Source organism: Eleutherodactylus coqui, chromosome 7, assembly GCF_035609145.1.
Source record: "Eleutherodactylus coqui strain aEleCoq1 chromosome 7, aEleCoq1.hap1, whole genome shotgun sequence".
Classification (NCBI taxonomy): Eukaryota; Metazoa; Chordata; class Amphibia; order Anura; family Eleutherodactylidae; genus Eleutherodactylus; species Eleutherodactylus coqui.
Window position 1 is genome coordinate 51,799,620 of NC_089843.1, and position 27,779 is coordinate 51,827,398.

General features: G+C 45.8%; 1 protein-coding gene across 6 annotated transcripts in view; it reads right to left on the minus strand.

Annotated features, from left to right (window-relative positions):
• CTBP1 (C-terminal binding protein 1) overlaps positions 1-27,779 on the minus strand; it is a 318,027-nt gene that overhangs the window by 67,165 nt on the left and 223,083 nt on the right. Inside the window, exons 1-2 of one of the 6 annotated variants that reach the window (XM_066573005.1) lie at positions 9,012-9,170; positions 7,650-7,753 (exon numbers count right to left, since the gene is read on the minus strand). The exons of 3 other annotated variants lie outside the window; for them this stretch is intronic. In XM_066573005.1, the coding sequence (XP_066429102.1) occupies positions 7,650-7,689 (40 nt within the window). In that variant the 5' untranslated portion in view covers positions 7,690-7,753; positions 9,012-9,170. Of the gene's footprint in view, positions 1-7,649; positions 7,754-8,561; positions 8,900-9,011; positions 9,180-27,779 lie in introns of those variants that run through there. 2 more of the 6 variants (XM_066573004.1, XM_066573007.1) reach the window with 2 other exon arrangements.

Sequence of the window (27,779 nt, forward strand, 5' to 3'; positions counted from 1 at the left end):
ATAGTGATGATGGCGTATTTAAGTACTTGGATCAAACTATTCAAACTGGGGTACAGACAGAAAAAAAAATAGGGTAAGAGCTGAAGCCCACGGCCGTGTTGTCACAGCATATTACAGACACGTGATACGCGGTGAATGGAGTCCATGTACTTTCATTGATCCATGTACATTTGCATGTAGACACTGCGTATTGATACATTGCGGATGGGCGGCGTTTTCATACACATCCCCAATCAGAAACAGAGCGGCCAAATGTGGTCTCTGCCGGGAGACCCGGTGTCCACAAAACCGGTCAACCGCTCTGGGGAGACCCGGTGTCCACAAAACCGGTCAACCGCTCTGGGGAGACCCGGTGTCCACAAAACCGGTCAACCGCTCTGGGGAGACCCGGTGTCCACAAAACTGGTAAACCGCTCTGGGGAGACCCGGTGTCCACAAAACCGGTCAACCGCTCTGGGGAGACCCGATGTCCACAAAACTGGTAAACCGCTACGGGGAGACCCGATGTCCACAAAACTGGTAAACCGCTCTGGGGAGACCCGCTGTCCACAAAACTGGTAAACCGCTCTGGGGAGACCCGCTGTCCACAAAACTGGTAAACCGCTCTGGGGAGACCCGCTGTCCACAAAACTGGTAAACCGCTCTGGGGAGACCCGGTGTCCACAAAACTGGTAAACCGCTCTGGGGAGACCCGGTGTCCACAAAACTGGTAAACCGCTCTGGGGAGACCCGGTGTCCACAAAACTGGCAAACCGCTCTGGGGAGACCCGGTGTGCACAAAACTGGCAAACCGCTCTGGGGAGACCCGGTGTCCACAAAACTGGTAAACCGCTACGGGGAAACCCGGTGTCCACAAAACTGGTAAACCGCTACGGGGAAACCCGATGTCCACAAAACTGGTAAACCGCTACGGGGAGACCCGATGTCCACAAAACTGGTAAACCGCTCTGGGGAGACCCGCTGTCCACAAAACTGGTAAACCGCTCTGGGGAGACCCGCTGTCCACAAAACTGGTAAACCGCTCTGGGGAGACCCGGTGTCCACAAAACTGGTAAACCGCTCTGGGGAGACCCGGTGTCCACAAAACTGGTAAACCGCTCTGGGGAGACCCGGTGTCCACAAAACTGGTAAACCGCTCTGGGGAGACCCGGTGTCCACAAAACTGGTAAACCGCTCTGGGGAGACCCGGTGTCCACAAAACTGGTAAACCGCTCTGGGGAGACCCGGTGTCCACAAAACTGGTAAACCGCTCTGGGGAGACCCGGTGTCCACAAAACTGGTAAACCGCTCTGGGGAGACCCGGTGTCCACAAAACTGGTAAACCGCTCTGGGGAGACCCGGTGTCCACAAAACTGGTAAACCGCTCTGGGGAGACCCGGTGTCCACAAAACTGGTAAACCGCTCTGGGGAGACCCGGTGTCCACAAAACTGGTAAACCGCTCTGGGGAGACCCGGTGTCCACAAAACTGGTAAACCGCTCTGGGGAGACCCGGTGTCCACAAAACTGGTAAACCGCTCTGGGGAGACCCGGTGTCCACAAAACTGGTAAACCGCTCTGGGGAGACCCGGTGTCCACAAAACTGGTAAACCGCTCTGGGGAGACCCGGTGTCCACAAAACTGGTAAACCGCTCTGGGGAGACCCGGTGTCCACAAAACTGGTAAACCGCTCTGGGGAGACCCGGTGTCCACAAAACTGGTAAACCGCTCTGGGGAGACCCGGTGTCCACAAAACTGGTAAACCGCTCTGGGGAGACCCGGTGTCCACAAAACTGGTAAACCGCTCTGGGGAGACCCGGTGTCCACAAAACTGGTAAACCGCTCTGGGGAGACCCGGTGTCCACAAAACTGGTAAACCGCTCTGGGGAGACCCGGTGTCCACAAAACTGGTAAACCGCTCTGGGGAGACCCGGTGTCCACAAAACTGGTAAACCGCTCTGGGGAGACCCGGTGTCCACAAAACTGGTAAACCGCTCTGGGGAGACCCGGTGTCCACAAAACTGGTAAACCGCTCTGGGGAGACCCGGTGTCCACAAAACTGGTAAACCGCTCTGGGGAGACCCGGTGTCCACAAAACTGGTAAACCGCTCTGGGGAGACCCGGTGTCCACAAAACTGGTAAACCGCTCTGGGGAGACCCGGTGTCCACAAAACTGGTAAACCGCTCTGGGGAGACCCGGTGTCCACAAAACTGGTAAACCGCTCTGGGGAGACCCGGTGTCCACAAAACTGGTAAACCGCTCTGGGGAGACCCGGTGTCCACAAAACTGGTAAACCGCTCTGGGGAGACCCGGTGTCCACAAAACTGGTAAACCGCTCTGGGGAGACCCGGTGTCCACAAAACTGGTAAACCGCTCTGGGGAGACCCGGTGTCCACAAAACTGGTAAACCGCTCTGGGGAGACCCGGTGTCCACAAAACTGGTAAACCGCTCTGGGGAGACCCGGTGTCCACAAAACTGGTAAACCGCTCTGGGGAGACCCGGTGTCCACAAAACTGGTAAACCGCTCTGGGGAGACCCGGTGTCCACAAAACTGGTAAACCGCTCTGGGGAGACCCGGTGTCCACAAAACTGGTAAACCGCTAATGGGAGACCCGGTGTCGACAAAACTGGTAAACCGCTAATGGGAGACCCGGTGTCGACAAAACTGGTAAACCGCTATGGGAAGACCCACTGCGTTTTACCGTCACCCTCGTGGGCATGAGCCCTAAGGCTGTACATACACTGGCGAGTGCAATATCGTAGGTCCACACTTGTAAAACAGATTTTTTTCGACAATTGTGATACGTTTGGCGAGAAAAACACAATCGCTGCGCATGCGATTTTCACACGCGTGAATTTGCAAGTTGTTTCATTTGTTAAAAAATGGAAAAGTCGCGGTTTCTTAGCTTTCAAAGGAAATCGTAAGGGATTTCTGAACAGAATCACCCCAAAATATTACATGCTGCGATGTTTCATTCTCGTATTATCGGTGAGCGAGAAATCACTCACGTATGTTAACCTGCCCGTGTAAATTAACCCTAAAAAGATGTAAATGGTCAGCTTGACTGGTTATAAAAAACTCTTTAAAACCATTTAGCAGATGAAGGCCTCATTCATACAATTTTGGGCTGTGCAAAACGAACCGTTTTCTCTGCATACGTTTGTGCGTGCGCCATACGCCATGTTTTTAATGCATGTGCACTTTTTACATCTACGTTGTATCTGCATTCTTCACGCATGCAAAAAATAAAAAAACAGAAGGCGGCCCAATTGAGGTCACTTTTTTCCCTACTGTCTCCAGGCAACATACATAAAAAGCATAGTAAATAGGCATGCAACTGCGTATCAACTGCATTTTTACGTGATCCCATTGAGTTTTAGGTGATTTTGGACCCGAAGTATGGATGAAAATAGGAAAATATGAACAGAAAATACACCCGTGTGAATGGGCCCTTAGAATGGGTTCCCAGAATGCAGTAGGCCTGTAGCTCCCTTCTGGAGCCAGACCCAACTCATGACATTATGGTGCACCGGGCTAATGCCCAAAGTTGGACAATAAAAAGCATGCAAGGGTTTTCTGTCCAGAGCAGGGAGGGATTCAGCCTCAAAACGGATGTGCTGGATGCCATCAACTGGTCTAAACTATGGGATCAGTCCTGGCATCAGATTCCCTCCGGCGATTCATTACAACACCGAAGAGCCGGACACAGAGGACCGTGGCCTGACGGAGCCGTGCGGAGTTGTAAAGACAGGTCATGGATGGCACAAGTTCAGTGGGACGGCATCATGAGCAAATGTGTTGCACCAACGGCATTACTGGCACACGACCCTCATTGTTACCCTACCCCTCATACAGATGGCTTGCAGACAGGGATTTCCTATGGTCTACAAAAGAAGGTGGGGGAAGCCAGAGCTTCTAACTGACAGCTGCATCTGAAGGAGCCGAAGACGTCATAATCGGCTTTTAAAAATGGGATGATGAGCAGAGAAGCGTAGTAAACAGGAGAGGAAGGCTTCAGCGCAGCGCAAAGACCAGTGTGGGTAATATTCGGTGGCAAGGCTAGAGCGCTGGAGTAGAGAATCACTTAAAAGGCAATTCCCATTATAGGGTTTGTCTCAAAAGCTTCCTTTACTGGTGGAACATTCTACTATCCGTCCGCCTCGGTGAGAGAGACATTATTAGGATACAGGCTGATCTGGAATCGCTTTGGCTTCATGCACATCGCTGTATCACTGCTCGGTACAAGCTCTAAACTGCATGAAAGCATAGCGCAGCGCCCATAAAGACCTAGGGGTCCAACCTGTACGTCTGTGGGCCTCCAATTTTATACACAGCCACTTACGGGAAGCAGTGCCTCATGGGAAAATACAATGCCCTACATGGGAAATAGTACAGAGCCTTGGGGACGTCATGTACCACTGTACAGATTAAGTGACCACGGCCCAGTCCAAGGTGAATCACATTTTGTGTAATGTTTTGCGTTGATTCAAATCTACCAGAGCAAACCAATCAAGACGAGAATGTTGGGGGATTGTGGGGGGAGGGGGGGGGGGCGACGGGGGGGACTCACAGAACCCATATTTATAGCTGCTGCGTCATTTACGCAACCACAAGTGAGCTATAACTTTGTGGCATCAGCCAACCTTGAGCAAAATGTACTACTCATTAAGGCGCTATATTCAAGTTATCTTATTAGTCCGGCAATCATTTTTGGTGAAGCTTTGACAGCCGGAACCCCCCGAGCTTCAGCTATTGTTGCCAGGGCAAGCAACAATTGCTACTGGGGAAATCTAGTATTTCACACTGCCCAACAAGACATAGGTGCTAAGTTTCCTCCACCGAGCTACACATCGCTGCGGCTCTTAGCCTTGGACTGGCAAAGAGGAATCTTAAGTGGGCGACGTCTCTTACCCTGTAAAAAAAAAAACACTCAGTTGAGGACAGATGTTTTGGGGTTCTTGCCCCATGCGAGTGAAGGCAGGGTACTAATTGGCTGGGTAAGAGGCTTTTGATGTAGGTCTGGGTGGTATTCTCTTTGTGAAGACCACCAATTGGACATACTGCAGGTTGTCTTATAGACCTGCCAATGCTCTCTGGGAAAAAACAAGTATGCAAATTAGATGTCTATCTTATGGAGAGGGAAGCTCGATAACGAAGATGCCCTCTCCCAAAGATATCAAATGGAAATGCCAAGAGCTTCACAACATCAGGATATAGTATATCTAATTGAATCAGAAAATTTTAAAAAGGACCATAGAGATGTGTTTTGGTGCCCAAAACCCCTTCCTCAATCACAGACATATCTTATGGAGGAGATTCTGCTTTGGCTTATATCCTTAGTCATGTTGCAAGGCCTGTTAGAGGGTCAAACACCAAGTTATAAGAGAGCAACCTTCAATAAATGGTACTAGAAAGACAAAATTTCCATTCTTCCTCAAAGTGGAGCTAATCTGCATACTTTTTTTCCCCAGTGAGCATTGCATGGCATACAAGACTCCCTACGCCCACACGGTGGTCTCCACAAGGAGAAACAGTATCTCCCGATACAGTCCGATTTTAAGCAGCATGGCCTTGAAACAACACAGAATGCTCACAACGCTGACGGTGGGTGACAACAGTCATCACTTACATTCAAATGGAACACTACTGGTCCTAAAAACTGCATTGAAATCATTGGATTTTTGGATATCCCCTCCCCCGAAAATATATTTGAGGGAGAAAGAGGGGGTGTTGGTCTTATTTTAATAAGGCTTTGCTTTACATCCTTCATTCAATATAAGATGGAACTGACCAAATGGGCGGCCTAATAACCATACAGAACTGACCGCAGCATCTATAAACCCATTTGGCCCATTCTACAACCTATTTCGTCTAAGCCGACCAGTCCAGTAGTGAAAGTGTTAATGTGAACACTAAAATAGTCGGCAGATTGTTAATGTAGCACTTCAGGGAGGGGTTCTTTAGAAAAAAGAAAAAAAAAAACATAGGCTTTTTAACACTTTCATGACAGAGCAGTAGGAAGACTTTCGAAAAGCTGCTAAAGGCGCGACTTTTTACTGCCATAGAAGGAAAACGAAAAGAAAATACGAAGCGTTTCTTATCAGACCGAGTAACAATATCTGGTTAATCTTCAACTATGTGACGAGAGCCATTTACAAAACTTGGTTCAAGGCTACCTGGATACATGCAAACAACGGGGAGGAAACCTCCAAAAGACCTGACCGCATTTCCTGGGACAGATGACCATTAATATATATGGTGGGGCTGAACATGTTAGAGAAGACCACCCCTCTAGAAGATCACTTTCAATGCACTTTTGGGTGGTCGTTCCCCTGTGCATGCTTTATGAGCTGCAGCACACAGTTGGAGCAGATCTTAGAACCAGGAAGGAAATGATGCACCACAATCAGATAGGCAGGCCGACAAGTTCCTGGTACCGTCACTATTGCTTCAGTCCACAACTATCCAGCCATGACCCCCGGCATTGAGAACTGTAGTTTCCAGGAAGCCATAAGTTGCAGACCACTACCATTTTAACCCCAAAACTATAACCCAGTGCCCCATAAACCAAACAACTGGTCACAATGGGGATCATTTTGGACTCAGATTTGTTAATTAGGCTCACAATGGACCCCAATTAGATTGGACCTACATCATGCTCGCACATAACACATCGGCATTTTTCCAAGTGTCGAACCCAGCTTTGCTACAGTATATCTGACAAACTCAGCTCTGCTACATCTGTCCAAACACTCTAGGAGGGGACAATAGGGACATTATACTGCGCTCAGATCCAACCCGGTTGAACTCTGCCTCGCTGCATCACAGCCATTGCCTACACTATGTAAACGAGGCAGAGAACCCAAGACAAAACAATATAACATTCCTCGAAGGCACAAGTACAGCAGAGAGCAGCCATTTGTTTACGAGGACACGACAAAAAATAAAAAAAATGTAAAAAAAAAAAAAAGTCGCCCAAAGCATTATGGGTATTATAATCCTATTTTCCACCTTTAAACATAAATCAGGTTAGCCCCGAATTCTTCCAAGCCTCCACCCTACAGAGCAACCCTTCTGTAACGATCTAGACGGAGCGGTGGACCTCTTTATATGCTAATACGGTTCATAAAGCCTTATGGTGGAGGCCATTGTTCCTGGCTTGGGACAGGGGATGCAGATGTACCCTATCCCAGTGTTAATAAACCACATGGGTCTCAAAAATACCAAAAAAATGCATTAAAAAAATCTAAAAACTGAAATATTACAGTTGCATATATATCAGAAAGCTATTCAAATATTTTAAAATTTTGTTCGGAATTTTTCAAATTTTTGCAAAATTTGTGACATCGTTTTTGAAACAATAATAAAAAAAACAGCATTTTCTCTGTGGCCTCAATGTCCTCAGATCTACCGCAGTCTGAGTGCTGCACAAAACAGTCATTCCAAATCAGGAAAGTCATGTCTGATCTGTAGGGAGCAAGAAAACCTCCCATGAATACTATAGATTCCAACCCCAAGCCCCCTATATACACCATAGGAGTGACATACAGCAATCCCTATAGGGTGTCAGAAGAGAATAGAGCAAATGACCATGTGCTCCAAGCCTAGCCCCGTAGCAGAGGGGTTAATACATATACCCCCTTGAAGAGTAGGTTTTAGTGTAACTTACATTTTTCCGCCGCCAAGGGGAAAAAGTTCCAGGCGTGCATTCTAAGCACCAAATAACCACTAGATGCAATTTCCTTCCGATGAACTTCGAGCCAACAGTATTATCTTTAAACGCCAAAAAAAAAAAAAAAAAATTATCGTCCGAGAGAGAAAAAAAAAATTCCCTTTTCTTTGCACCAGCAGATCCTATGGCCGGCAACGACTCCTCTCAATCAACGTAGGGCAAGCGAAACTATCTGAGGAAACATATCCATCACAGATCCTTAGTGGAAAAAAAAAAAATGCAAAAATTTCTTGAAAAATAAAAAAAAATCCCACAGAAAAACAAATATTTCGCAATTCAGAATAAATTCATGATTTTGGTTTTTCGCTCTCTCCGTCTCTCCCGAGATCGGCTTGCTGCGAATCTAAAAAGATTTTCGCCTTATTTTTTGCTGATCCTAGCAGTATTTTTTTTCCCCCTTCGACCGAAACAGATTTTATTTCCTCTCTTGGAAAGTTCTTTCAAAAAAGAAAAAAAAAATAAATAAATAAAAATTACACATAGCCACACACTTTTTTTTTTTTTTTTTCTTTTCAGAGCTGGGATTATGATCTCAACTTAATGTGGTTGTACTGCCAAGGGGTGGGAGAAGAAGAAGAGGAAGGAGGGCAAGAGAGGAGTAAGCCAGTTCCTTTTTCAGCTTGCAAAAAAAAAAAATCCTCTGCTAGGAAACCAACATGTGTCAATTGTAGTGGAACAACTCAAATTTAACCCCTTTCCTACCAGGCCCTAGGCCTATTTCCATCCTGCAATGAAGCGTTAAACCCCAAATAAAATCAAAGCAATTCGGAAAAAAAAAAAAAAAAAAAAGAAGAATAGACTAAGAGAAGCAAAAAAAAGTCAAAATTCTCCCCAACATCGTAGCATTACCTGCAATCCAGAGACAAGTTTTAAAGCCTGATATTCATGCGGCCATAACTCAATCCATGCACAAAAAAAGGCATAAAAGCAATAAAAATCCGATCACGTATAAGGTGCAAAAAACATTTAAAAAATCTACAAAAAAAAAAAAATTTTAAAAATCAAATAAAAATTGTCAGGAATGCAGCAGAACGGATCGGGCCAGCTGCTGCGGCGCGGTTACTGCACCGCATAACGCTCCATCAGCAGAGCTGGGATATAAATAATCCTTTTATTCTGCAAGGGGGGAAAATGCACTCACTCTCTCATTGACTCACACACACAAAAGCCAGAGAGGAATGAAGCCAGGGATAGAGAGAGGTGGGGGGGGGATGGGACATGCAGCTCATACAACAACAATGTATCCACAAGTAACAAGAAATAACAATGAAATGAGTTTTAATGTGGCGTGAGCATTACCTAGAGGCAACCCCTTGTTTAGCAAGTGAGAACTTCCCATTGAGGTGTGTGTCCAGCCTTTCTAAAAATGACTGAGATATGGAAAATTAATCCCAAGCATATGGCCGCCACTTCAATTTTTCCCAGAAGTAAGACACACACACAGGCATACACACTGCCCAAATGCGACTGTCTCTGCAAAAGTGGGAGAGGCAGGAGGGGAGGAGAGAAGTTCCTGCCACGAGAAAATCTGCTGGTTCTGGGTTGCGGTTGCAGAGGGAGAGCGGTGCGGGCGGGCGAAAGAAAAAAAATGTTAAAAAAGGGCCATTTCTTATGACAGAGTGTAAAAATAATTTTTGGGTGTAATTATCACTCATTACATATAAAACAGAGACGGTTCTCGGAGATGAAGAAACACGCCCAATGCTCTATGGGGGCAGGACTATTTCTGGGAGTGATTACCATCCATCGGTAAAATATGTGGAAGACAGGAGGTTTTTGTAATAATGGAAGTATTAGTAATAAAAGGGGTTGTTCGTTCTCCGTGAAATCCATGCAGTAAAATAACTTGCTTTCACACGGCCGAGAAAACTGCGCACAATTTATGATGCACAAGTCTCCACAGATGTGAACCCCTCGTCTTTTGAATGGGGTCATATTATACATGAGCGATTTCTTTTCCCACATCGCAGTGCGAGAAAATATCGCGGCATGTCCAACACATCACATGACACGCGATGCGAGGTCTCGCCAATCCTGCGACGCGGTTGAAAGCTGCGCCGGAGGATCACAACTGTACTGAAGTGATCGGAGGCGTTTTTGACACAAAAACGCTTTGCTTCTGCAGGGACTTGTTGGCGAGCGCGATATCGGGCCACGTTTTATGACTTAATATCGCTCTGTGAAACGAGCCTTAGGCCGCCTGCAGACGGGCAGAAATTCCACGGCGGGATTCCCCGCAGAATTTCCGCCCCTAGACGCCTGCATAGGATTGCATTACAATACGCAATCCTATGCAGACGGCCGCGGTTTGTCTGCGCAAAATCACGGGCAGCAAACAAACCGCAACATGTTCTATTTCTGTGCGGGTCTTGCAAAGGACCGCACAGAAACGTCACTCACCGGCTGCCGGCACATGAAAGAGCCGCAGCTGCGACAGCGGGCGAATCCGCGGTGCTCTCTGCAGGCGCTCGGGTCGAGTCCGGCTGCGAGAATTCTCACAGCCGGATCCGACCCAGCCGTCTGCAGGTAGCCTTAGTGCATGCAGATCCACAGCAGACTGGGCGGTGCGATTCCTCCAGGTGCCCCCGTTATATCCCCCAAACATACTAATAGGTGCATTTTGAATTTAGATTGTGAGCCCCGATGGGATATGCCATTCAGGGCTTTGGAAAAGCTGGGCACCAACCCGAGCAGGGGCATAACTTGAAGCTACTGGGCCTCAATGCAAAATTAGTAACAGGACCCCCAACTATAATGCTTCATTTCTAATAGTCCTTATATGTGGGACAGAGACCTTCTGGGCCCTGGTGGGGCTGCACCCACTATAGTTGTGCCCCCGAGTCATACCCTTGACCTTCTGCTTCCTATAAGCAGATGTAATTAACCATTTATGGCTGATGTTGGACATGTCGGCCAATCTTCCAAACAAACACCACCAAAAATACCAGTAAAGCCAAGAAAAACCCTGAAAACTCCTCCATACTTGCAGTAGTGTTGAGCAGACCAAACCAGTAGAGGACGGTTTGGGGTCAAACTTTGCTAAAACTTTGGTTCAGGCAGAACTGTTCTGACTACCTGGTGCCTACTGTGTACTGCATGCTGCTCTGACTGCCCAGAACGGTCATGTGCACAGTACTGGTTAATCAATGTTATATGTATACTATGTAATGAAGTATACTAACACACAGCGTTCATCGGGCGGTCAGAGAAGCTGGTGCGGCCATCTTTGTTTCTCCAGGATCGGGTGTGCACTTTACAGAGGAGCTATCTGCACTCCTAATATATCTCTTTTAATAAATACTTGTATTCGCCTTGATATAAAAAAAAATGCTCCAGAATTGTTATAACTATCTTTCCTCTGTTATTCCTCCTGGAAATGTATTAATAAATTGGCAACTGGATGTTATCATTCAAAGAGGTGTGTCCCTACATAGTCTGATTGGTCAGAGTCAGTCTGTCTAAGGGACTACCCCCAACATCCAATTGTCAATTTAGTTTTACATTTCCACTAGGAACAACAGAGGAATGACACAATGCAAGGTTTAAAGAGATATTGCTGCATAATTGTATTATTATGGGGAGTACAATAATTTACTAAAACAGACTTCTGCAGAGAAATGACAGGTCCTTACTGAGGCTATAGCGACCTTCTATGAGGGCCCTGGTCTCCAGAGCACTAGAGCTGTAGGGGCGACATATGCCCACTGTGCAGGGCAGAGGATGTAGACCTGCCGAAAAATATCCACTGCAATGTCTTGACCTGCAAAGTAGTGCACCCCATATTCTATCTGTCTCCCATCAGTATTGTAACAAGTACTATATGTCCCAGCATGCTCTTCACTGTTACTTTTATCAAGCGTAACAGAATTTCGGGCATCTTTGTGGGCAAAAAATGTGCAATTTAAACTGTAGTAGAGACTCCTTTTACATTGACTTCCCTACACCACTGATTCTCACTTGGAGGGCACTTCTTAGTCACATGACAGTTTAAGCAGGGGCGTGTACTGTGGGTGGGGCAACCAACAGAAACACTTAAAGGACGTCTGAAGACTAATGCACTGTGATATGCCCAGTGCCAGGCCTGATGGGTGATGCATAACCAATTCCTGCGCCATGCACTCCCCCTCAGACTCTGCTTAATGTTCTTCCTGGAATGTTCCTTTAAATCGAGCCCTTCTTCCTGGCTGAACCATCCTTGCCCAACCACATGGATTAATCAAACCCAAACTCTTGCCAAGTAATGAGAAATTGAGGGGTCAATGTTAGGTCTCCGCTTTGGTACATCCTGCCAAGAGCCGCAGCAGCAGCACTATCTTTTCTGGGAATGAAGGCTATAGAGATGTTAAAGTCAGGGGTCGCCCTGCGGCCTCTCCAGCATCGCTCCTTATGGCATCCCTCCACTAACAGCCCCAGGGCGACTCCGACACACATGGAATACGTTATGTTACTGCCAACTAATAACCCCCTGCAGTATACGGACGCTGGCTATATCGCGGTGAGGAGGAGGGCGGCACGTTCTACAATATTTCCGGTTTTCTATTTCTAGCACTTCCTATTACATTAGTATTTTCATCCTGCTTCAAATGCAGATGTAGAATATGGGTGGAACTTACCGAGAACACCCTCCTCAAATATCCCCACACAATACACTGTACTCGGACTATCTGCTCCTGGGAAAGCTGGGTCACAAACATTATGTCCGCCACTAGGATCACTGTCCAGCTTTTCTCAGAGTGCCTTGTTACGTAGCAATACGGAGGTGACGGGGGATATATGGGTGCATAATTCAACTGATCTTGCTTGTCAGGAATCTAAGAAAGCTGGGTGACAACCATGTTATCAGTTGTACTGCTGGTCACCCAGCTTTCTAACAAAAAAAAAAACCTGAATACACCCCATGGCAACCCATATAACCTCCATGGGGGCTTTCACCCAGCTTTCCGTAGTTCTTGAATGGCTGATGTGTTCATTTACGCCACAGTACATCTCCACTTCTATATAACTGCCGATTTGCCATTCAGAACTCTTCGAAAGTTGGGCACCAACTGGAGCTGAGCTATAGCTTGTAGCTGCTGGGCTCCAATGTACTGATCTTCTTAGAGTACCTGAACAATTATGCGGTCTGATTTTCGGACCAAAAAATTGGTCTGAAAGTTGGATCGCAGTAAGGCCTCCCTCACACTGGCGAATGTTTGCTGCGGAATCCACGGTCGGCGCTCACACTGCGAATCCGCAGCAAATACCGCCCGTTACTTCCTATGGAGATCCACTACTTCCTACACACAAGCAGACATAAATTGCGATTTCCGCTTGTGGAGGGGAAAAAAATAAATAAATAAATAAATAAATAAATCTCAGCATGCCCCATTTTCATGTGGGCTCTGCACGGACGGCTTCCATTGAAGTCAATGGAAGCGATCCGACCCGTGGCTCATACAAAATGAACTATGCGAACAGGTCGTGGATTCTGCGTCATCGCCTAGCGATGGCACGGGAAAAAACATGCTGAAAAAAAATCTTTACTGGGCGCCGCCGGGTTCATCCGCAGTACAGAGCAACAGAGCAGGTACCGGTGGACGCCGCTGCTGCCAGAGCTGGATTCCGCTGCGGGATCCCGAATCAGAATCAGTCTCTGCCGTGCGCAGGCGGCCTGACAAGCGCTCATTTGAATACGTGTCTTCACATCAGTTTTTTATACTTGGATGAATAGTCCAGGTCCAAAAAAAAAAGAAATCGCCACATACTGTACTCTTGTCCGTTATACATGTCAATGTGCAGTGTCCAGTAAATCGGAGAGCACACGGACGGGGTGCCTGCAGAAGGTTTCACCCCACTTTGAATTGAAGGGATGAAGTATGCTGTGGATCTACATTAACCCTTTCCAATCCACTGTCTGACGTCTGAAGACATTATGATTTAAGGCTGTACAGCTCCGATGTTGGAAGACATCCGTCGGGGTTCTCTTACTGTATATTGCCAGCCTCTCTGCTGTCGGAGCCTATTCAACGTGTCACCTCATGCAGTACTGGCTTTAGCCAGCATATAGCGCCGTTGTATAATGGCAGAAAAAGAGTAAGCCCCCTAGGAAAACCAGGATACAAATTGGACTGGAAAGGGTTAAAATCCACAGCAGATTTTGACAGTTGCTTGGCACAGAATTTGATGCAAATTTTCCTGTGGAAAACCTGCATCAATCCCGCTATGTATGAAGTACCCTAAGTGCGCTTCCATGCGGGATAGAACCTTCCTCAGGACGCTACGGAATCCTGCCACTTTCAATTCCGTATCAATATCCGCACAGATTGTGGTGCCGATTCTTCTGCACGGCTGCATACCTCCTGCACAATATTCTGTCCTGCGTGACAGCGCCCTCCCTGACGCCCCGGGCCCTGATGGGACTGCACCCTCGAGAAAGCATCATTTTTCTTAGCTTTCCCAGAAACCGATCTATTTTACCATTTATGGCTGATTCTTTGAGTTGTGAAAGAAAATGATTTCTGGGAACTATGAGGCTTTATCGGTTTTTAAGGGGATATTACACCGGCCCTGACCAGCGCCAACATGATGACTAATTGTAAAGTGAAGCAACCCTGATTTGCATTCAGTTTCACCGGAAATGAGAGAGAAAAAAAAAAAGTGAGGGCGGCGACATGAAACAAAGATGTGTCTTGTTTCTTTCTAAGATACGTTAGCTGGCGTGGTCAGCTGACTTCAATAACGCAGAACACTGAACTGTATGCAAGAGGCATCTATTAAAGGAACAATCAGGCCTAAATAAAGGCTGCTGACTGCAAGGCCCAATAACGGCTGTCCGCTCATCGCAGCACTACATCCTCCGCCACTACGGCTGCAGGCCACTAAGTAACACCCTGGCCACCCCCAGCAAGTTCTACTGCAACACTCCCCATAGAAACATGGTCTCCAGGAAGTCCAAGATGAATAACTGCATTATGCGGCTCCACTTAAAAGTTTCAGGGCTAAAAGCAGATTTTAATTTTACAGCAGTTCCGGCCGCCAGTAATTGCTTCTCCTCCCGGAGCTGAACTCTTAATACAAGATTAGAACTCAATCCATTATTTATAAGGAGACAATCTGCAACCTCCGCACTACAAACCTGACTAGTTATGCCGTGATATATCCTCCCCTCCGCCCTTACCCATTACGTAGATTTGACGTTCAGGAACCTAAAATCACCCAACTTTTCCTAAAACTGATAGGAATGACCAGGGTATAGATTTTACCAAGTGTCAGGTTCCTTGAAGAGGGGTCTGGGAGCCCCCATAAAAGAAGGTATTGCCGTTTGAACCACAAGCTAATTTCATTGGACCCCAGAAGTCTTTCAGGAGAGTCGGCCTCCTCATGGGTTGGCATCCCAGTTCGGCAAATAACCCCCGGCATTCTTTGGTCTACATAGACTGCTGCCATACAATATGCCCTGTAGCAATAACTTACTAGGTTGGATGCCTCACAAATGTCCCAGGCCCTGCAGGACAGTCCCAGGTTTTGGGGACTGTCCCTGAAGGCATGCCTAATGTCCAAATTTCAACTTTATCTGCGTCCTCACGATGCAGATATGGTTGAATGCAATGAATGCCGTCAGCTCCGCATTCCACTGCTCATCCTGTCGGCGGCGATGTAGTGACATCATCACGCCTGTGGTCCTGAGCCACAAACAGCACTGTGGCTGACCCAAGGAGACCTGGCGAGGGATCTCCTCTATGGGACTGGGGCTGGGTGAGTTTGATTATTATGAGGAGGTGGCACAAAGGAGGCATTGTTGTGTGTGGGGCGCTAAATGGGCATCAATGGGAGAATTTTTTTCTGTATGGGGGCATCATATTGTGTAAAGGGCATCACTGGGGGCACTAGGGTAAGTTCTTTTTATGTAGGTTGTGTCACTACTATTAGAAGACATCATACTGAGTGGGGGGCTTCTATATGAGCAGGTTTTCTGTGTGAGGGCACTAAGGAGGAATCTTTTCTATGTAGGGGTGTCATTACTATTTGAAGACATCGACATCGTACCGTGTGGGGCACAACAGAGGAATCTTAGTGTGGGGGCATTACTAGGAAGCACTAAGAAGGCTTCATACTGTGGTGGAGGCACCAAGGAAGCATTTGTGCTGGGGCACTAATGGAGAATCCGTACTGTGTGAGGACAATGCTCCTGTTAAGATGCACTAAGAGATCATCATATTGTGGTGGTAGCACTAAGGTGAGAGTATACTATGTACTAGGAGTCCTGAATCATATAAGACCCCATATATCACTGACCAGACTCAGACTCACGGATTTTGGCCATGTAATGTGAGCTGAGTTACTAGAAAAATCTATAATGCTTGGACAGATCAGTGGCAAAAGAAGACCCGGCCGCCAAAGGACACGATGGCCGATACTGTCAGAGCTGATACTGGCATGGATATCACACAACTGAAAGAAGCCGTGCAAAACCAAAAAAACATGGAGGGAGCTCGCCTTTAGGGTCGCCAACGACTAAATGGCTAACAACAACAGCAACATACTATGTAAGGGGCATCCTTACTGTGTTAGGCACTAAGCGCATCAGTACTATGTGGTGAGAACTATGGGGGCATCATTACTGTGGGGGGCCACTAGTGTGGCATCATTGTTGTGTACCACACAAAGATGGCACTAAAAGTGTATAGGGCACAAAGTGGCACTGTCACTGTAAAGGGGAACAGTCACTCAAGTGGGGGGGGGGGGCACAAAGAGGCACTGTCACTGTATGAGGGTATAAAGACATGCTATCATAGTATAGGGGTACAAAGGAGCACTATTACTCTATGGGGGCATAGCTGTACGTAAAAATCTGGCCATGGTGCACTGTGGGTATTGCTCCTCTTTTCATGATTTGCAGGTTGGCAGGCATGGTGTACTTATTAGCAACCATTGTCACGCCGCTCTGATATCCAGTGAGCATAAGCCGCCAGTCATCACCTCGCACTCCTTCCATTACACAATGACTTCACCCATCCCTTACGCATTCAGTCGTTTCCATTAATTCTCATAATTCAGTGATCGCAGTGTTTTGACAATTTATAATAAGTCTTCACATTCGGATTACGTTAACCCCGTTAGCAGCTAGAGTAAAATGCCATTCAATGGTAACTAATTAAGCAGTGCTGCATGCATCACAGCATGACCTGACAGGAGTCCCACCGCTCAGGAGTCTGGGAAAGATGGGCCGAAACCCCGGGAGATGCTGCTGTGAAGCTCAGGCCTAAAAGGAACCTCAATGGTCATAGTGAAGTCTACTGCTTCTTCTACATAGGAAACCATTAAAATCGTGTTGCAGTCATCCTGTAATTTTAACCTGACTCGGGTGACTAAATTTCACCTGGTGCCTGGGTCTATATACTGCATTTCCTTAGACAAGGTTCATAATGGTTAGGCCTCATGCACATGCCTGCATTATGGGTCCATGCAACCTCCAGCTGTAATAGCCCTGAAAATGCATGATGGAATAATGTTCCACAGCGCCACCTACTGGAATGGTAGCTAACCTCTTAACAGGCCTTGCATTATGATAAATATAGTATAGGCCATGGATATTCTAGCTTGGCTTATATCCCTAGTCATATTACAAGGCCTGTTAAAAGGTCAGATATTGACTCATAGGGTAGCTACCATTCCAATAGGTAGCGCTGTGGAGGATTATTTCATCCCTCATTTGCATAACTTTTTCCCAGGCAGCTTTGCTTGGCCTATATAATGCTCCCGACTCCCTTGTGGTTCTCTCCACAAGGAGAAACATTACTCTCTGATGCTGTGATAGGATAACTGTAGATTTTAATGGGGACCTACTGTACCTTCCTATGCCTCAGTTTTCATATGGTGGCACACATGTTATGTTCTATCAGATGGCATATGACAGATTTATTCTTCCCTGGAAGCACTAGTCCTAGAGAGAAAACCCAATGGAGCATTGTGTGGAGCCACATGGGACGGTGTGCCAGGCTTGGACAGTGACTACAAAGAGCCTTTGTGCAAGAAAGTATGCCGTTCAACCTCATATGCTTGACAAGTGCCACACATATTCTACTCACGTGGCTGCGTTAGTGCCACTCACACTGCCATGCTACACAGCCATCACTTACCAGATGTGAGAGAATTCCTACTGGCAAGAGAGAGATATAGCTCATGGATAAAGCTACTCTCATAATAGGCAAGTCAAGCCCTAGTACTGGTAAGCCATGCCCTATGTACCAGCGCAGTATATCCTCCAAGAGCAACTGCCAGTTCCTGCTACAGCCCTATTGTGGCAGATAGGGTCCCCCTTCCACTCTTGGCCATTGTGTAGCTTCATACTTTGGCATAGTGGTTATGCCCACCCGCCATGCCTGTATGGCATTCATGGTGACATTACTACCGATCAATAGTTCCAAGACTCTACACTACACTCACTAAACATTCACACCTGGGCCTTGTGAATAGTCTTTCCCACAATGTGCCAATTCCACAACGCGTTTCACACTGTTGTTTCCTACACATAGAATTAGATGGTCACCTAGGCAACACTTCAGGTTCGCTGTCCTCCAAGTTCCGAAGAGGGGAAATGTAAAGGAGAGCAGAAAATCAGCATCGTTAATGATATCTATTTCACTTGTCTCTAGGGTGATCAGTGTTTTTGTATAGAGGTCACTTAACGAGAAAGAAAACTTGTGTCATGCTCCATCAGATACAGCACAGGGACGGATTTTCCCCTAAAGAAGTCAATGAAGCTGAAAAAAAATCAGCTCAGTGTACACCGATTAGCCATAACAATAGAATTAACCATTCCATGTGACTAATGGCTATGTACCCCAAAGTAGGTGTCTTCTGCATGTTTCATGAGCATCCCTTGGTTGATGGAGATGGGGTTCAAATGTTGGGAAGAACTCCGTAAGCGATGCTTCCAGGGGACACTAAGACATACCATGATTACCACTCCACCTTTGTGTGCTTCTATATAGAAATTTGAGGCATCTGTAGGTATAGTTTGGGCCAAGCTACAAACATCTTATTACGGATCACTACAACACAAGCCCATAATACAACCCTGCACATTAAAGCTAAACAGGCTGACTCCAGGATGGCTGAATGAGGCAGAATACCATGTTTCCCCAAAAATAAGACAGTGTCTTATATTTATTTTTGTTCAAAAAGGTTAAACTTTTTTACATGTATAGCTGCCTGGACACTATTTAAATTGACTTTTTTAATAACTGTTAGCAGGGCTTAATTTTGGAGTAAGGCTTATATTTCAAGCATCCTCAAAAAGCCTGAAAAACCATTTTGCATCCTTAAAAATTCTGGAAAATCATGCTATGTCTTATTTTCAGGGTATGTCTTATTTTCAGGGAAACAGGGTAGTACCATCTACAAATCTGATCCTGCAACACATACTCTCCTCCATCCGCTTCCTATTTATCACTAACCTTCCAATTAGAACTTATGAAAAAGTGGCGGATAAATGGAAAAAGGGTATAACTGCAGGATCAGACTATGCAAGAACTGTTTGCAGTCGGTTACCACGGAGACACATAGATTTGCATAGGAGCTGTAGGAACAAATCAGTAGGTGATTTTTTATCCAGACTAATTGCAAAGTGGATTCAGTTTTCATATTAGAAAAAACAATGTTCTCATCATGCGCCCTTATACCTCTTTCGATTCACACCATAATCCTATTTGCCTTGGCAGCAGCTGCCTGTCACTAGTTGCTCCAGTTAATTTTACAATTATCTAAACTCCCCAAATCCTTTTCCATATCAGTGTTCCCCAGTGGTTTCCCACTTAGGGCGCAGTCAGACGAGTGTTCTTCTTTGTGCACTTATGTGCAGAAAAAAAAAGTGCTCCACGGATGTGCAAAATGCGCCTGACCGTAGCTTCGTGCCCATTGCTTTCAATGGGGCCCGGCACTGCAGCCACCCCATTGAAAGCAATGGGACGCAGGCAACACCCACAGTGATTTTCAGGGAAGGGCTTGGAATATAAACCCTACCCTGAAAATCTTCCTTAGCTGCTATAAAAAAATATATATATACACATCACCTCTCCGCTGTTGTCAGGGCTCCAGCGCATCTTCTCCCTGGCTGCTGGCACTGCTCTGAAGCACTTTCAGGTGGCTGGGGAGTTGAAAATCCCCGCCTCCTGAAAGTGCTGTGTCCGATTGGCTGAGCGCTCAGCCAATCACAGGCAGCGCTCAGCTATTGATTGAATGACAGCTGAGCGCATGCCTGTGATTGGTCACAGTGCTCAGACAATCAGAGGCAGCGCATAGCCATTCATTTAATTCACTGCGGGGGTTGCCTGCATCCCATTGCTTTCAATGGGATGGCATCGTGGTCCTTTGCCACAGATGTAGCAGGTGATTCCTTTATACCCGCAGGGAGTCCCCTTGTCACTGAACACTGTGATAGTGCTGTCACCATGTTCAGTGATGAGAGGACTCCCCGCAGAGAATCTTTCCATGCAGCACGGATCTTCCCTGTGCATGGATCTCCTATCTTTTGCAGGTGCGAGTGTTTTGTGCTGTAAAAGATGGACATGTGAACACACAATAACCAACCAATTGTTCTATCAGACGCGTTTTTTTTGCGCACATAGACGCGCGCAAAAAAACGCTCGTCTGACTTCGCCCTTAGTATTGATATTTTACTGCACAATCCTTCTACCAGGTCATTAATAAATATATTAAAAAGAACAGGGCCCAACACTGCCCCCTGTAGTACCCTACTAGTAATGGTGATCCAGAGTATGTACCATTTATAACCACCTCTGCTTTCTATCACTGACCAGTTACTTACCCACTTACACACATTCTCACCCAGACCAAGCATTCTCATCTTATATCCCAACCTTTTATGCACAGGGTATAGTGGCCTGAAATGGGCACTACAAACGATTATGTGTAATTGCATTAATATGTATTCCAGTAACATTAAATGTAGGTTTATTATAAGAGAACATTGGTAGACGGTAGTATAATCTATCCCAGTGATAGTGTTAAGTAGAATCTGCCCGACAACCACCCTCTTTTCTTATTGACTGTTGGCTGTCATAATTCTCATTGGCTGGTTTATACCATGAGAGCAATTCTGGGATTGGCTAGCAGGCAATGGGGTGATCATTGAGAGAGCCCCTGATTGGAGGCAAGGAAAGGGAAATTCCCACATGAGGAGGCAGTTAGGAGTTATTCAGTTAGAGTCAGGTTTCCGTTGGAGTCGATGTGTGTTGCAGAGTTTTTTGGAGGAAGAAGAGGAATAAGTAACAGCAGGGGGAAGATAGGGGACTTTACAGTGCGGGGAGAAGGAAAGATGTAGTCAAGCACAAGAAAAGATTAGAAGAAAGAAAGATAGAGAAAAGAAGTTTCTAAAAGAGAAATAAGATTATAAAAGAAAGATAGAAAGAGGAGTCAATATAAGAGGAATAAGAGAAAGAAGAGTTTCTGCGGGCATCAAAGTCCAGATTTTGTAGCGCCTTCTCACCAAAGACCACCTGCACTGCACCACATACTACACCACACTCCAAGGGAAGAGACTAGAACTCTCAACAAACCATTACCTGTAAACTTTGTTCGTAGCACAACTGGGGTGGAAGTGTAACTACCCAGCTGCCCCTTATTCAGGCCTTGCTGCGGACTGGCGTCACAATAAATTAGCATCATCATCACTCAATTACTAGTTTTTGTGCCAAATTTTGCAGGACGCCGCCATTTTGGGGGAAGCGTGGATGGTAGACACCTGGACCACGTCTGACCGTACTACCGCTTGCATCACCCGCACCCCTGCACCATCTGGCGAGCTGAAACGGTGTCAAAGTGCTTTAGAAACCTGCAGATACACAAGATCCAGTGACTCTCCCCACTCCAGTCTATAACTTACCTCCTTGTAGAAGCTGATCAGGTTGGTTTGACAGGAGTGAGCCATACAGAGTTTTACAGCTATTTTCCTTGAGGTACTCCAAGATAGCATCTTTTAAAAACCCTTCAAACATTTTACCCACAATAGAAGTTAGACTTACTGGCCTGTAGTTTCCAAGTCCACTTTTTGACCGCTTATTGAATGTTGGCCCCATATTGGTTATGCTCCAATCGAGTGGCACAGACCCCGTCACTATGGAGTCCTTAAATACAAGAAACAATGGTCTTTCACAATACTTAATTTCCTTAGAACCTGGGGGTGTATGCCATCAGGATCCGTTGATTTGTCTATTTTAATCTATTTAATGCCGCCTGCACACAAATGGATTTATGTTGCGCAATCCATGGCAGGCGTCCGCACCGTGGATTTGTAGCAAATACCATCCATAGCATGCTATGGTAACTCGATTCTTCCGGCACACTCGCGAAAACCAATTTTGGTTTCCGCAAGCGGAGGAAAAATATCAGCAGGCTCTATTTTTGTGCAGTGTCTGCACGGACGGCTTCCCTTGAAGTCAATTGAAGCCATCCAACTCTCGGCCCGTCCACAATTGACATTGCTGACAGGTCATGGATTCCACCTAGCGATGACACGAAAAAAGCAGGAGTTTAAAAAAGGAATCTGTACTATGCATTTCCGATGGTGGCTTGCTGCGACCATCCATAGTACAGAAGAAACAGGCATGGGTCACTGGCTGTGGTCAGAGCCGGAATCCGCTGCGGAACCCACTTGCAGAATCCCGCTCTGCAATTTTTCCTGGGTTAAACTGGTAACATTTACTGGAGAGTTTACTTTATCACTTTGCATGTCATCTGAAATTTAATTTTCTTCTGTGAATACAGTGGAGAAAAAAAACTGTTTAATAGATTTGCTTTCTCCTCATCGCCCTCTACAATTTCTCCCACAAAAGGGCCAACACTTTCAGTATTAATCTTTTTACTATTTATATAATTAAAGAACAGTTTAGGGTTAGTTATACTCTCCTTGCCAATAAGTCTCTCTGCCTTAGTCTTTGCTATTTTACATGCTTTTTACATAATTTACTTTTTTCCTTACAGATTTTTAGTGCTTCTTCGCTGCCTTAATGGTTTTCTCCTATTACTAAGTCCTTTATTCCTGTAAGGTATGAACCTCTCACAGTAAGTAATTAGGATGTTTTTAAATGTTTCCTATTTATTGTCTGTGCCCTTATTTTGGATTACATTGTCCCAGTCAATAAGGTTAAGGGCATCTCTAAGCTGGTCGAACTTTGCCTTCCTAACTTTGCCTTAATATTTTTGTAGCTCTCTGATAGAACTCCCTATTAAAAAACAAGTGGAAATGTATTATATTATGGTCACTATATCCCAGGTGCCCTCCAATAACCCCTGTTAGTCTACGTTTATATTAAGTCTCTTTATTTGGGTCCTCTACAAGTTGGGTATGATAATTAGCTTTAGTTATTGACAGAAACTTGTTACCTTTATGAGATCCACAGGTTTCGGCTTCCCAGTTTACATCCGGATAGTTCAAGTCTTCCATTACAATTACCTCATTGTGATTTGCTACTTCATCCATTTCCTTCAGTAATAGATTTTCAGTGGCTTCTGTTATATTTAGTGGCCTATAGAAAGCACCTGTGGGGTTTTTTTAATTGTTTTTCCCTCCATGTAGCTCTACCCATTACATGTTCAACTACTCATCTTCTTACTCTTTAACCCCTTTAAGTACCAAGACACTTTTTGGGGGATTGTACCCATATGATGGTTTTACTGCTCTATTTTTTTTATTGAGCTACCAAAATTATTTTTGCTGCGTTTTTTCCCCCCGTGCCCTGCAGGGTTATTTTTTAAAGCTTTTTTCACTGACTGTTTTTTCAGTTTTATTGGAGGCAAAAAGCTACAAAAAAGTTTTTTTTTAATGTATAGTTCTTTATTTTTATGGGTTAATTTTGTTTTGGACGTTTTGATATATAATTTGTTTAGTTTTGGATTACAGGCCACATATTTCGAGGGTTTTGGTTGGCGTTGGTGGTGGTATATTTTTTATTTTACTTTGTAATTTTTTTTAAACTCATTCTTGTAACAATTTTTTACCATCTATGTCCCCCATGACATCATGTAAGACAAGAAGCTGGGGCATCCATAGGAGCCCATTACAGGAAAAAAACATCCCTCTATAGGGTCTGCTAGGACCCTGCAGCTCTGCCATGACAGATTGTACCTGGCGGTCAGGTGATTGCCGGGAAGAATAGTGGAAATAATACTTCCGCTCTCTCTCTATAGTATCTAGCACTCATTGAGCGCTATGTAGTTTGGAAGGGAGAAAGCTGAAGCAGTTAAAAGCCACTTCTCTTTTCTCCTCCAGGTCCTCGGTTGTGTATGACAGCTGAGGACCCGTCCTGTGATGCGTTTTTAACTTTAGAAAGTCCCATTGACATTCGTGTTAAAAAAACGCAGCATTAATGCAGCATTAAAAAAAACGCAAGTGTGTAGAAGCCCTAAATGTGACAATCAGAGGGTACGTACCCCCTCCTTCCCGTAAAGTATATTGACATGACTGATTTTTCAGCAAGATCCACCGTGTGTTTGCAACAGAATCTGCAGCAAAAATCCAAACCTGAGCCTTAGATTACAGCATCTTCCACTACTTTGGATTCGCAATCGGGTTCTGCGTAAGTCAATGATGCGACTTTTGATAACTCCATTTATACTGGTTTCAAAACCAGAACAGAATCCATGTGCAGTGACCAGGGAGACAGAGGGGAGCACGATGTGGAGTCACAGTGGCTATACAGTCTCCTCTCAGTACATGCAAAACGCAGCCTGGCCCGGCTGCACGCAGGGGCGAAGTTAGCATCTGTGCTAAGAAGATTAATAACCTACTGTCCACGTGACACCAGTGCCTCTTTCATGGAATGAGTAATTAAAGTCAAATAAACGAGTCCACCTACAAAGGGTAGTTTTAAATCAGAACACACAGTTTTATACTAAACGTTTCAAACGTTTCAATCTCCAAAACACTTGTAAATGAAAAGACACTTCTTCCCTGAAATACAATCATCACCAGTCCCAGTTATCTGATGAGAGTTCTTTGGGAGAGCGTCCCGAGGGGAATAACACAGCCTGTCCTTTACCGCTCCCTACACTCCCTTCTACGCTGTCCTAGCGGCATTCATGGGGCCAATACTCCTGCCAGACTTGTCTTCTGACTTACAATGGTGAAGTCGGTCCTGTCTCACAACTTCTGTAATTAAGCAGAGGATGGTATGATATTCTGCAGACTCCTCCTCCAGAGACAAGTTCTGGCTCTCAGGTCCCCTGAGGGAATGCATCCCACAGCTCACCGGGATTGGCATGGCCTGGGCTCAGATGGAAGTGTTAGAGCCTCAGTGTCCTGCCTACACGTCTTCCTTCCCCCGACTACATCTCTTTTTTCCTCTCTTCACCTAACTCTAACCCCACTTCCAAACTCTCCAAGCACCATTCACACCACACAGAACCAGTTAGAGAGAACAGACGCCACCACGTTTGGTGACACCAACATGAGACATCGACCTAACATTGACATCCACAAATGATATCAACAAGAACAAAACCCAGTATAAACTTCCCAATTTACGTAACCTGCAGTCCCCCGTGCGGTGCGTCCCCCTCTTCTGCATCCATTACACAGTAGTTATGCCCCTGGCAGACATATTTGTATACTTTTATGCAGGTGGTGATCTTTTACTTTCACTGCACAATCCAATTGGTGCAACTCTCAATTCAGTAGACCAACTTTTATGACCTCGTACATCTATGCTAGTATTTACTGGTTGGGATCGGGGTCCGGGCAGATATACCGAATAGGTAGAGGCTGCACCCAGGCCGTGGTGCCCGGTTAGACCTATATACCCTTCTGCCACACCAGAAAGCAGTATTATAATAGGTGGGGGCTCTAGATTCCAGATCTTGCATTGGGACTCAGGAGATAGATGCCACTGGGTGGGATAGATACAAAGTCTATGTAGGGTAAGTATCTCTGCCAGCTTCTCTGTCCGGGAAGCATACTTTTCTCCTATTTGTTACTTCATTATTGGACTGCTCCCGATACTTCTTATTAGAGATGAATTATTCTAGTAGTTTATAACTTACAGTATCTCGCAGACCGCAGAATAATTATCTATATGGGCAGGAGTGTAAAGCAGAGGTATTTATCATGGTAAATTAAGAGTATATAGAGAAGAGCCGCTGCTTAAGACTCTCTGCGTAATTGTTAATACCAAGTTTAGGATTCCCCTCTGATCAATAATGTACGAAATCCCAACCAGGTGGATAAATATATAAAGCTAACGACTCCCCGGCCTGCCGACCGGACGACTAGATCACCATAAATATCATTTAACTGCAGCCTGCTCTTAGCGGCATTGTGGTCGCAGGAAGCCATTTTTTCTGGCAGCTTTAAGTCAATATTGAAGTATGAATTGCGCTACAAGCAGTTTTTTGGTAGAATATTTTCTAATTTCGCGTGGTTTTTTTCAGCAAAAAAAAAAAAACTATCAAAAAAACGTGTAAACGATATCGGAACAAAAAAAAGCCACCTAAAAACATCTAAAAAAGATGCATGTAAAGTACAGTCTCTATAAATTAACAGCTCTACTTTTTTACATGCATTTTTTAGCCTGGGTTCACACAGGGCGGATTTGCCGCAGTTTTGCCGCGGATTTTTGTTGCATATCCCCACTGCGGCAAAACCGCTGTGTTTGCAGTGCAATGCAGCACAAATAAGATTTGCCAAAAAGCTGTTCCCACAGGACGGATTTTTTCCGCACAGCCGCAGTGCGGAAATGCAACTGTGGCCGGTTTTCAAAGATGCAGCATGTTCATTCTAGGGTCTTTTCCGCAGCGCTTTTTTGTCCATAGACCTCTATGGATGCAGCCAAATCCGCACCAAATACGCGGCAAAAAGTAAAAAAGCGCTGCGGAAAAAAACGCTTGCAAATTTTTCCAGACGAAAATCCGCAAGCCCAAATTAACCGTTGAAGCGGTTTTGCCGTAGAAGCAGTTCTTCTGCGGCAAAACCGCAACGGAAAAACCGCTGCAAATCTGCCCTGTGTGAACCCAGACTTAAGGGTCCATAAACACCCACAAAAAAACAGCGTATCTGAAAGAAGGTTTTGGCGCCACGGCAGAAATGCTCCGGTTTTTCTGTAGCGGAACATCCATGGCAGCTAATCCGCAACAGAAAATCTCCAGCTAAATTGTTGTGGATTTCGGCACGGATTTCATCCCCTCTTTTGCGCCACGTGAAAGAGATTTTTTTTTAAATCTTGTCCACATAGTTTGTACTGTAAATGCTAGGGATTTTATAAGCGGAAAATGCATAACATTTCCGACCCGTGGGACATACCCTTAGGGGGCGCTCACACAGGAATTCATGTCAATTCCACATCAAAATCTGCACCATTGATAGGTATTTTGACTGGGATTCAGCAGCACCAAGACACAGCACACACCGTCACCCGGCAACCACTAGTGAGTGCCGCCATCTTTCCCCCGGTGACAGGCAGCCCACTTCCGCAGCAGTTTCCGTGAGACGGTGTGCACTGCACTCTGGGTGCTGGAGGGGAACACATTTAGGATTCGGAGGGGAGAGGAGTGCTCTTATGTGTAAGCTGAAATCAGCCACGGATCCACAGCTGAATCAGAGTCAAAATCTGCGCCAATCGCAACAAAATTGTCCTGCAGTATGATGTAATACCATATTATTACATCATACTGTACAGCGATCGGACAAGCATTTTATCAAGCCATGTGAGTGGCGCGTAGAGATGAGCGAGCATACTCGCTAAGGCAAACTACTCGAGCGAGTAGTGCCTTATGCGAGTACCTGCCCACTCGGCTCTAAAGATTCGGGCGCTGGCGCGGGTGAGCAGTGAGTTGCGGGAGTGTGCAGGGGGGAGAGAGTGAGAGAGAGATCTCCCCCCCCGTTCCTCCCCGCTCTCCCCCACCGCTCCCCGCCCGCCGCCGGCCCCTGAATCTTTAGAGACGAGCAGGAGGATACTCGGCTAAGGCACCACTCGCTCGAGTAGTTAGCCTTAGCGAGTACGCTCGCTCATCTCTAGTGGCGCGGCTTATTGGAGCCATTGCAGGCGGGTGTCGGCTGTAAAAAACAGCCAGCAC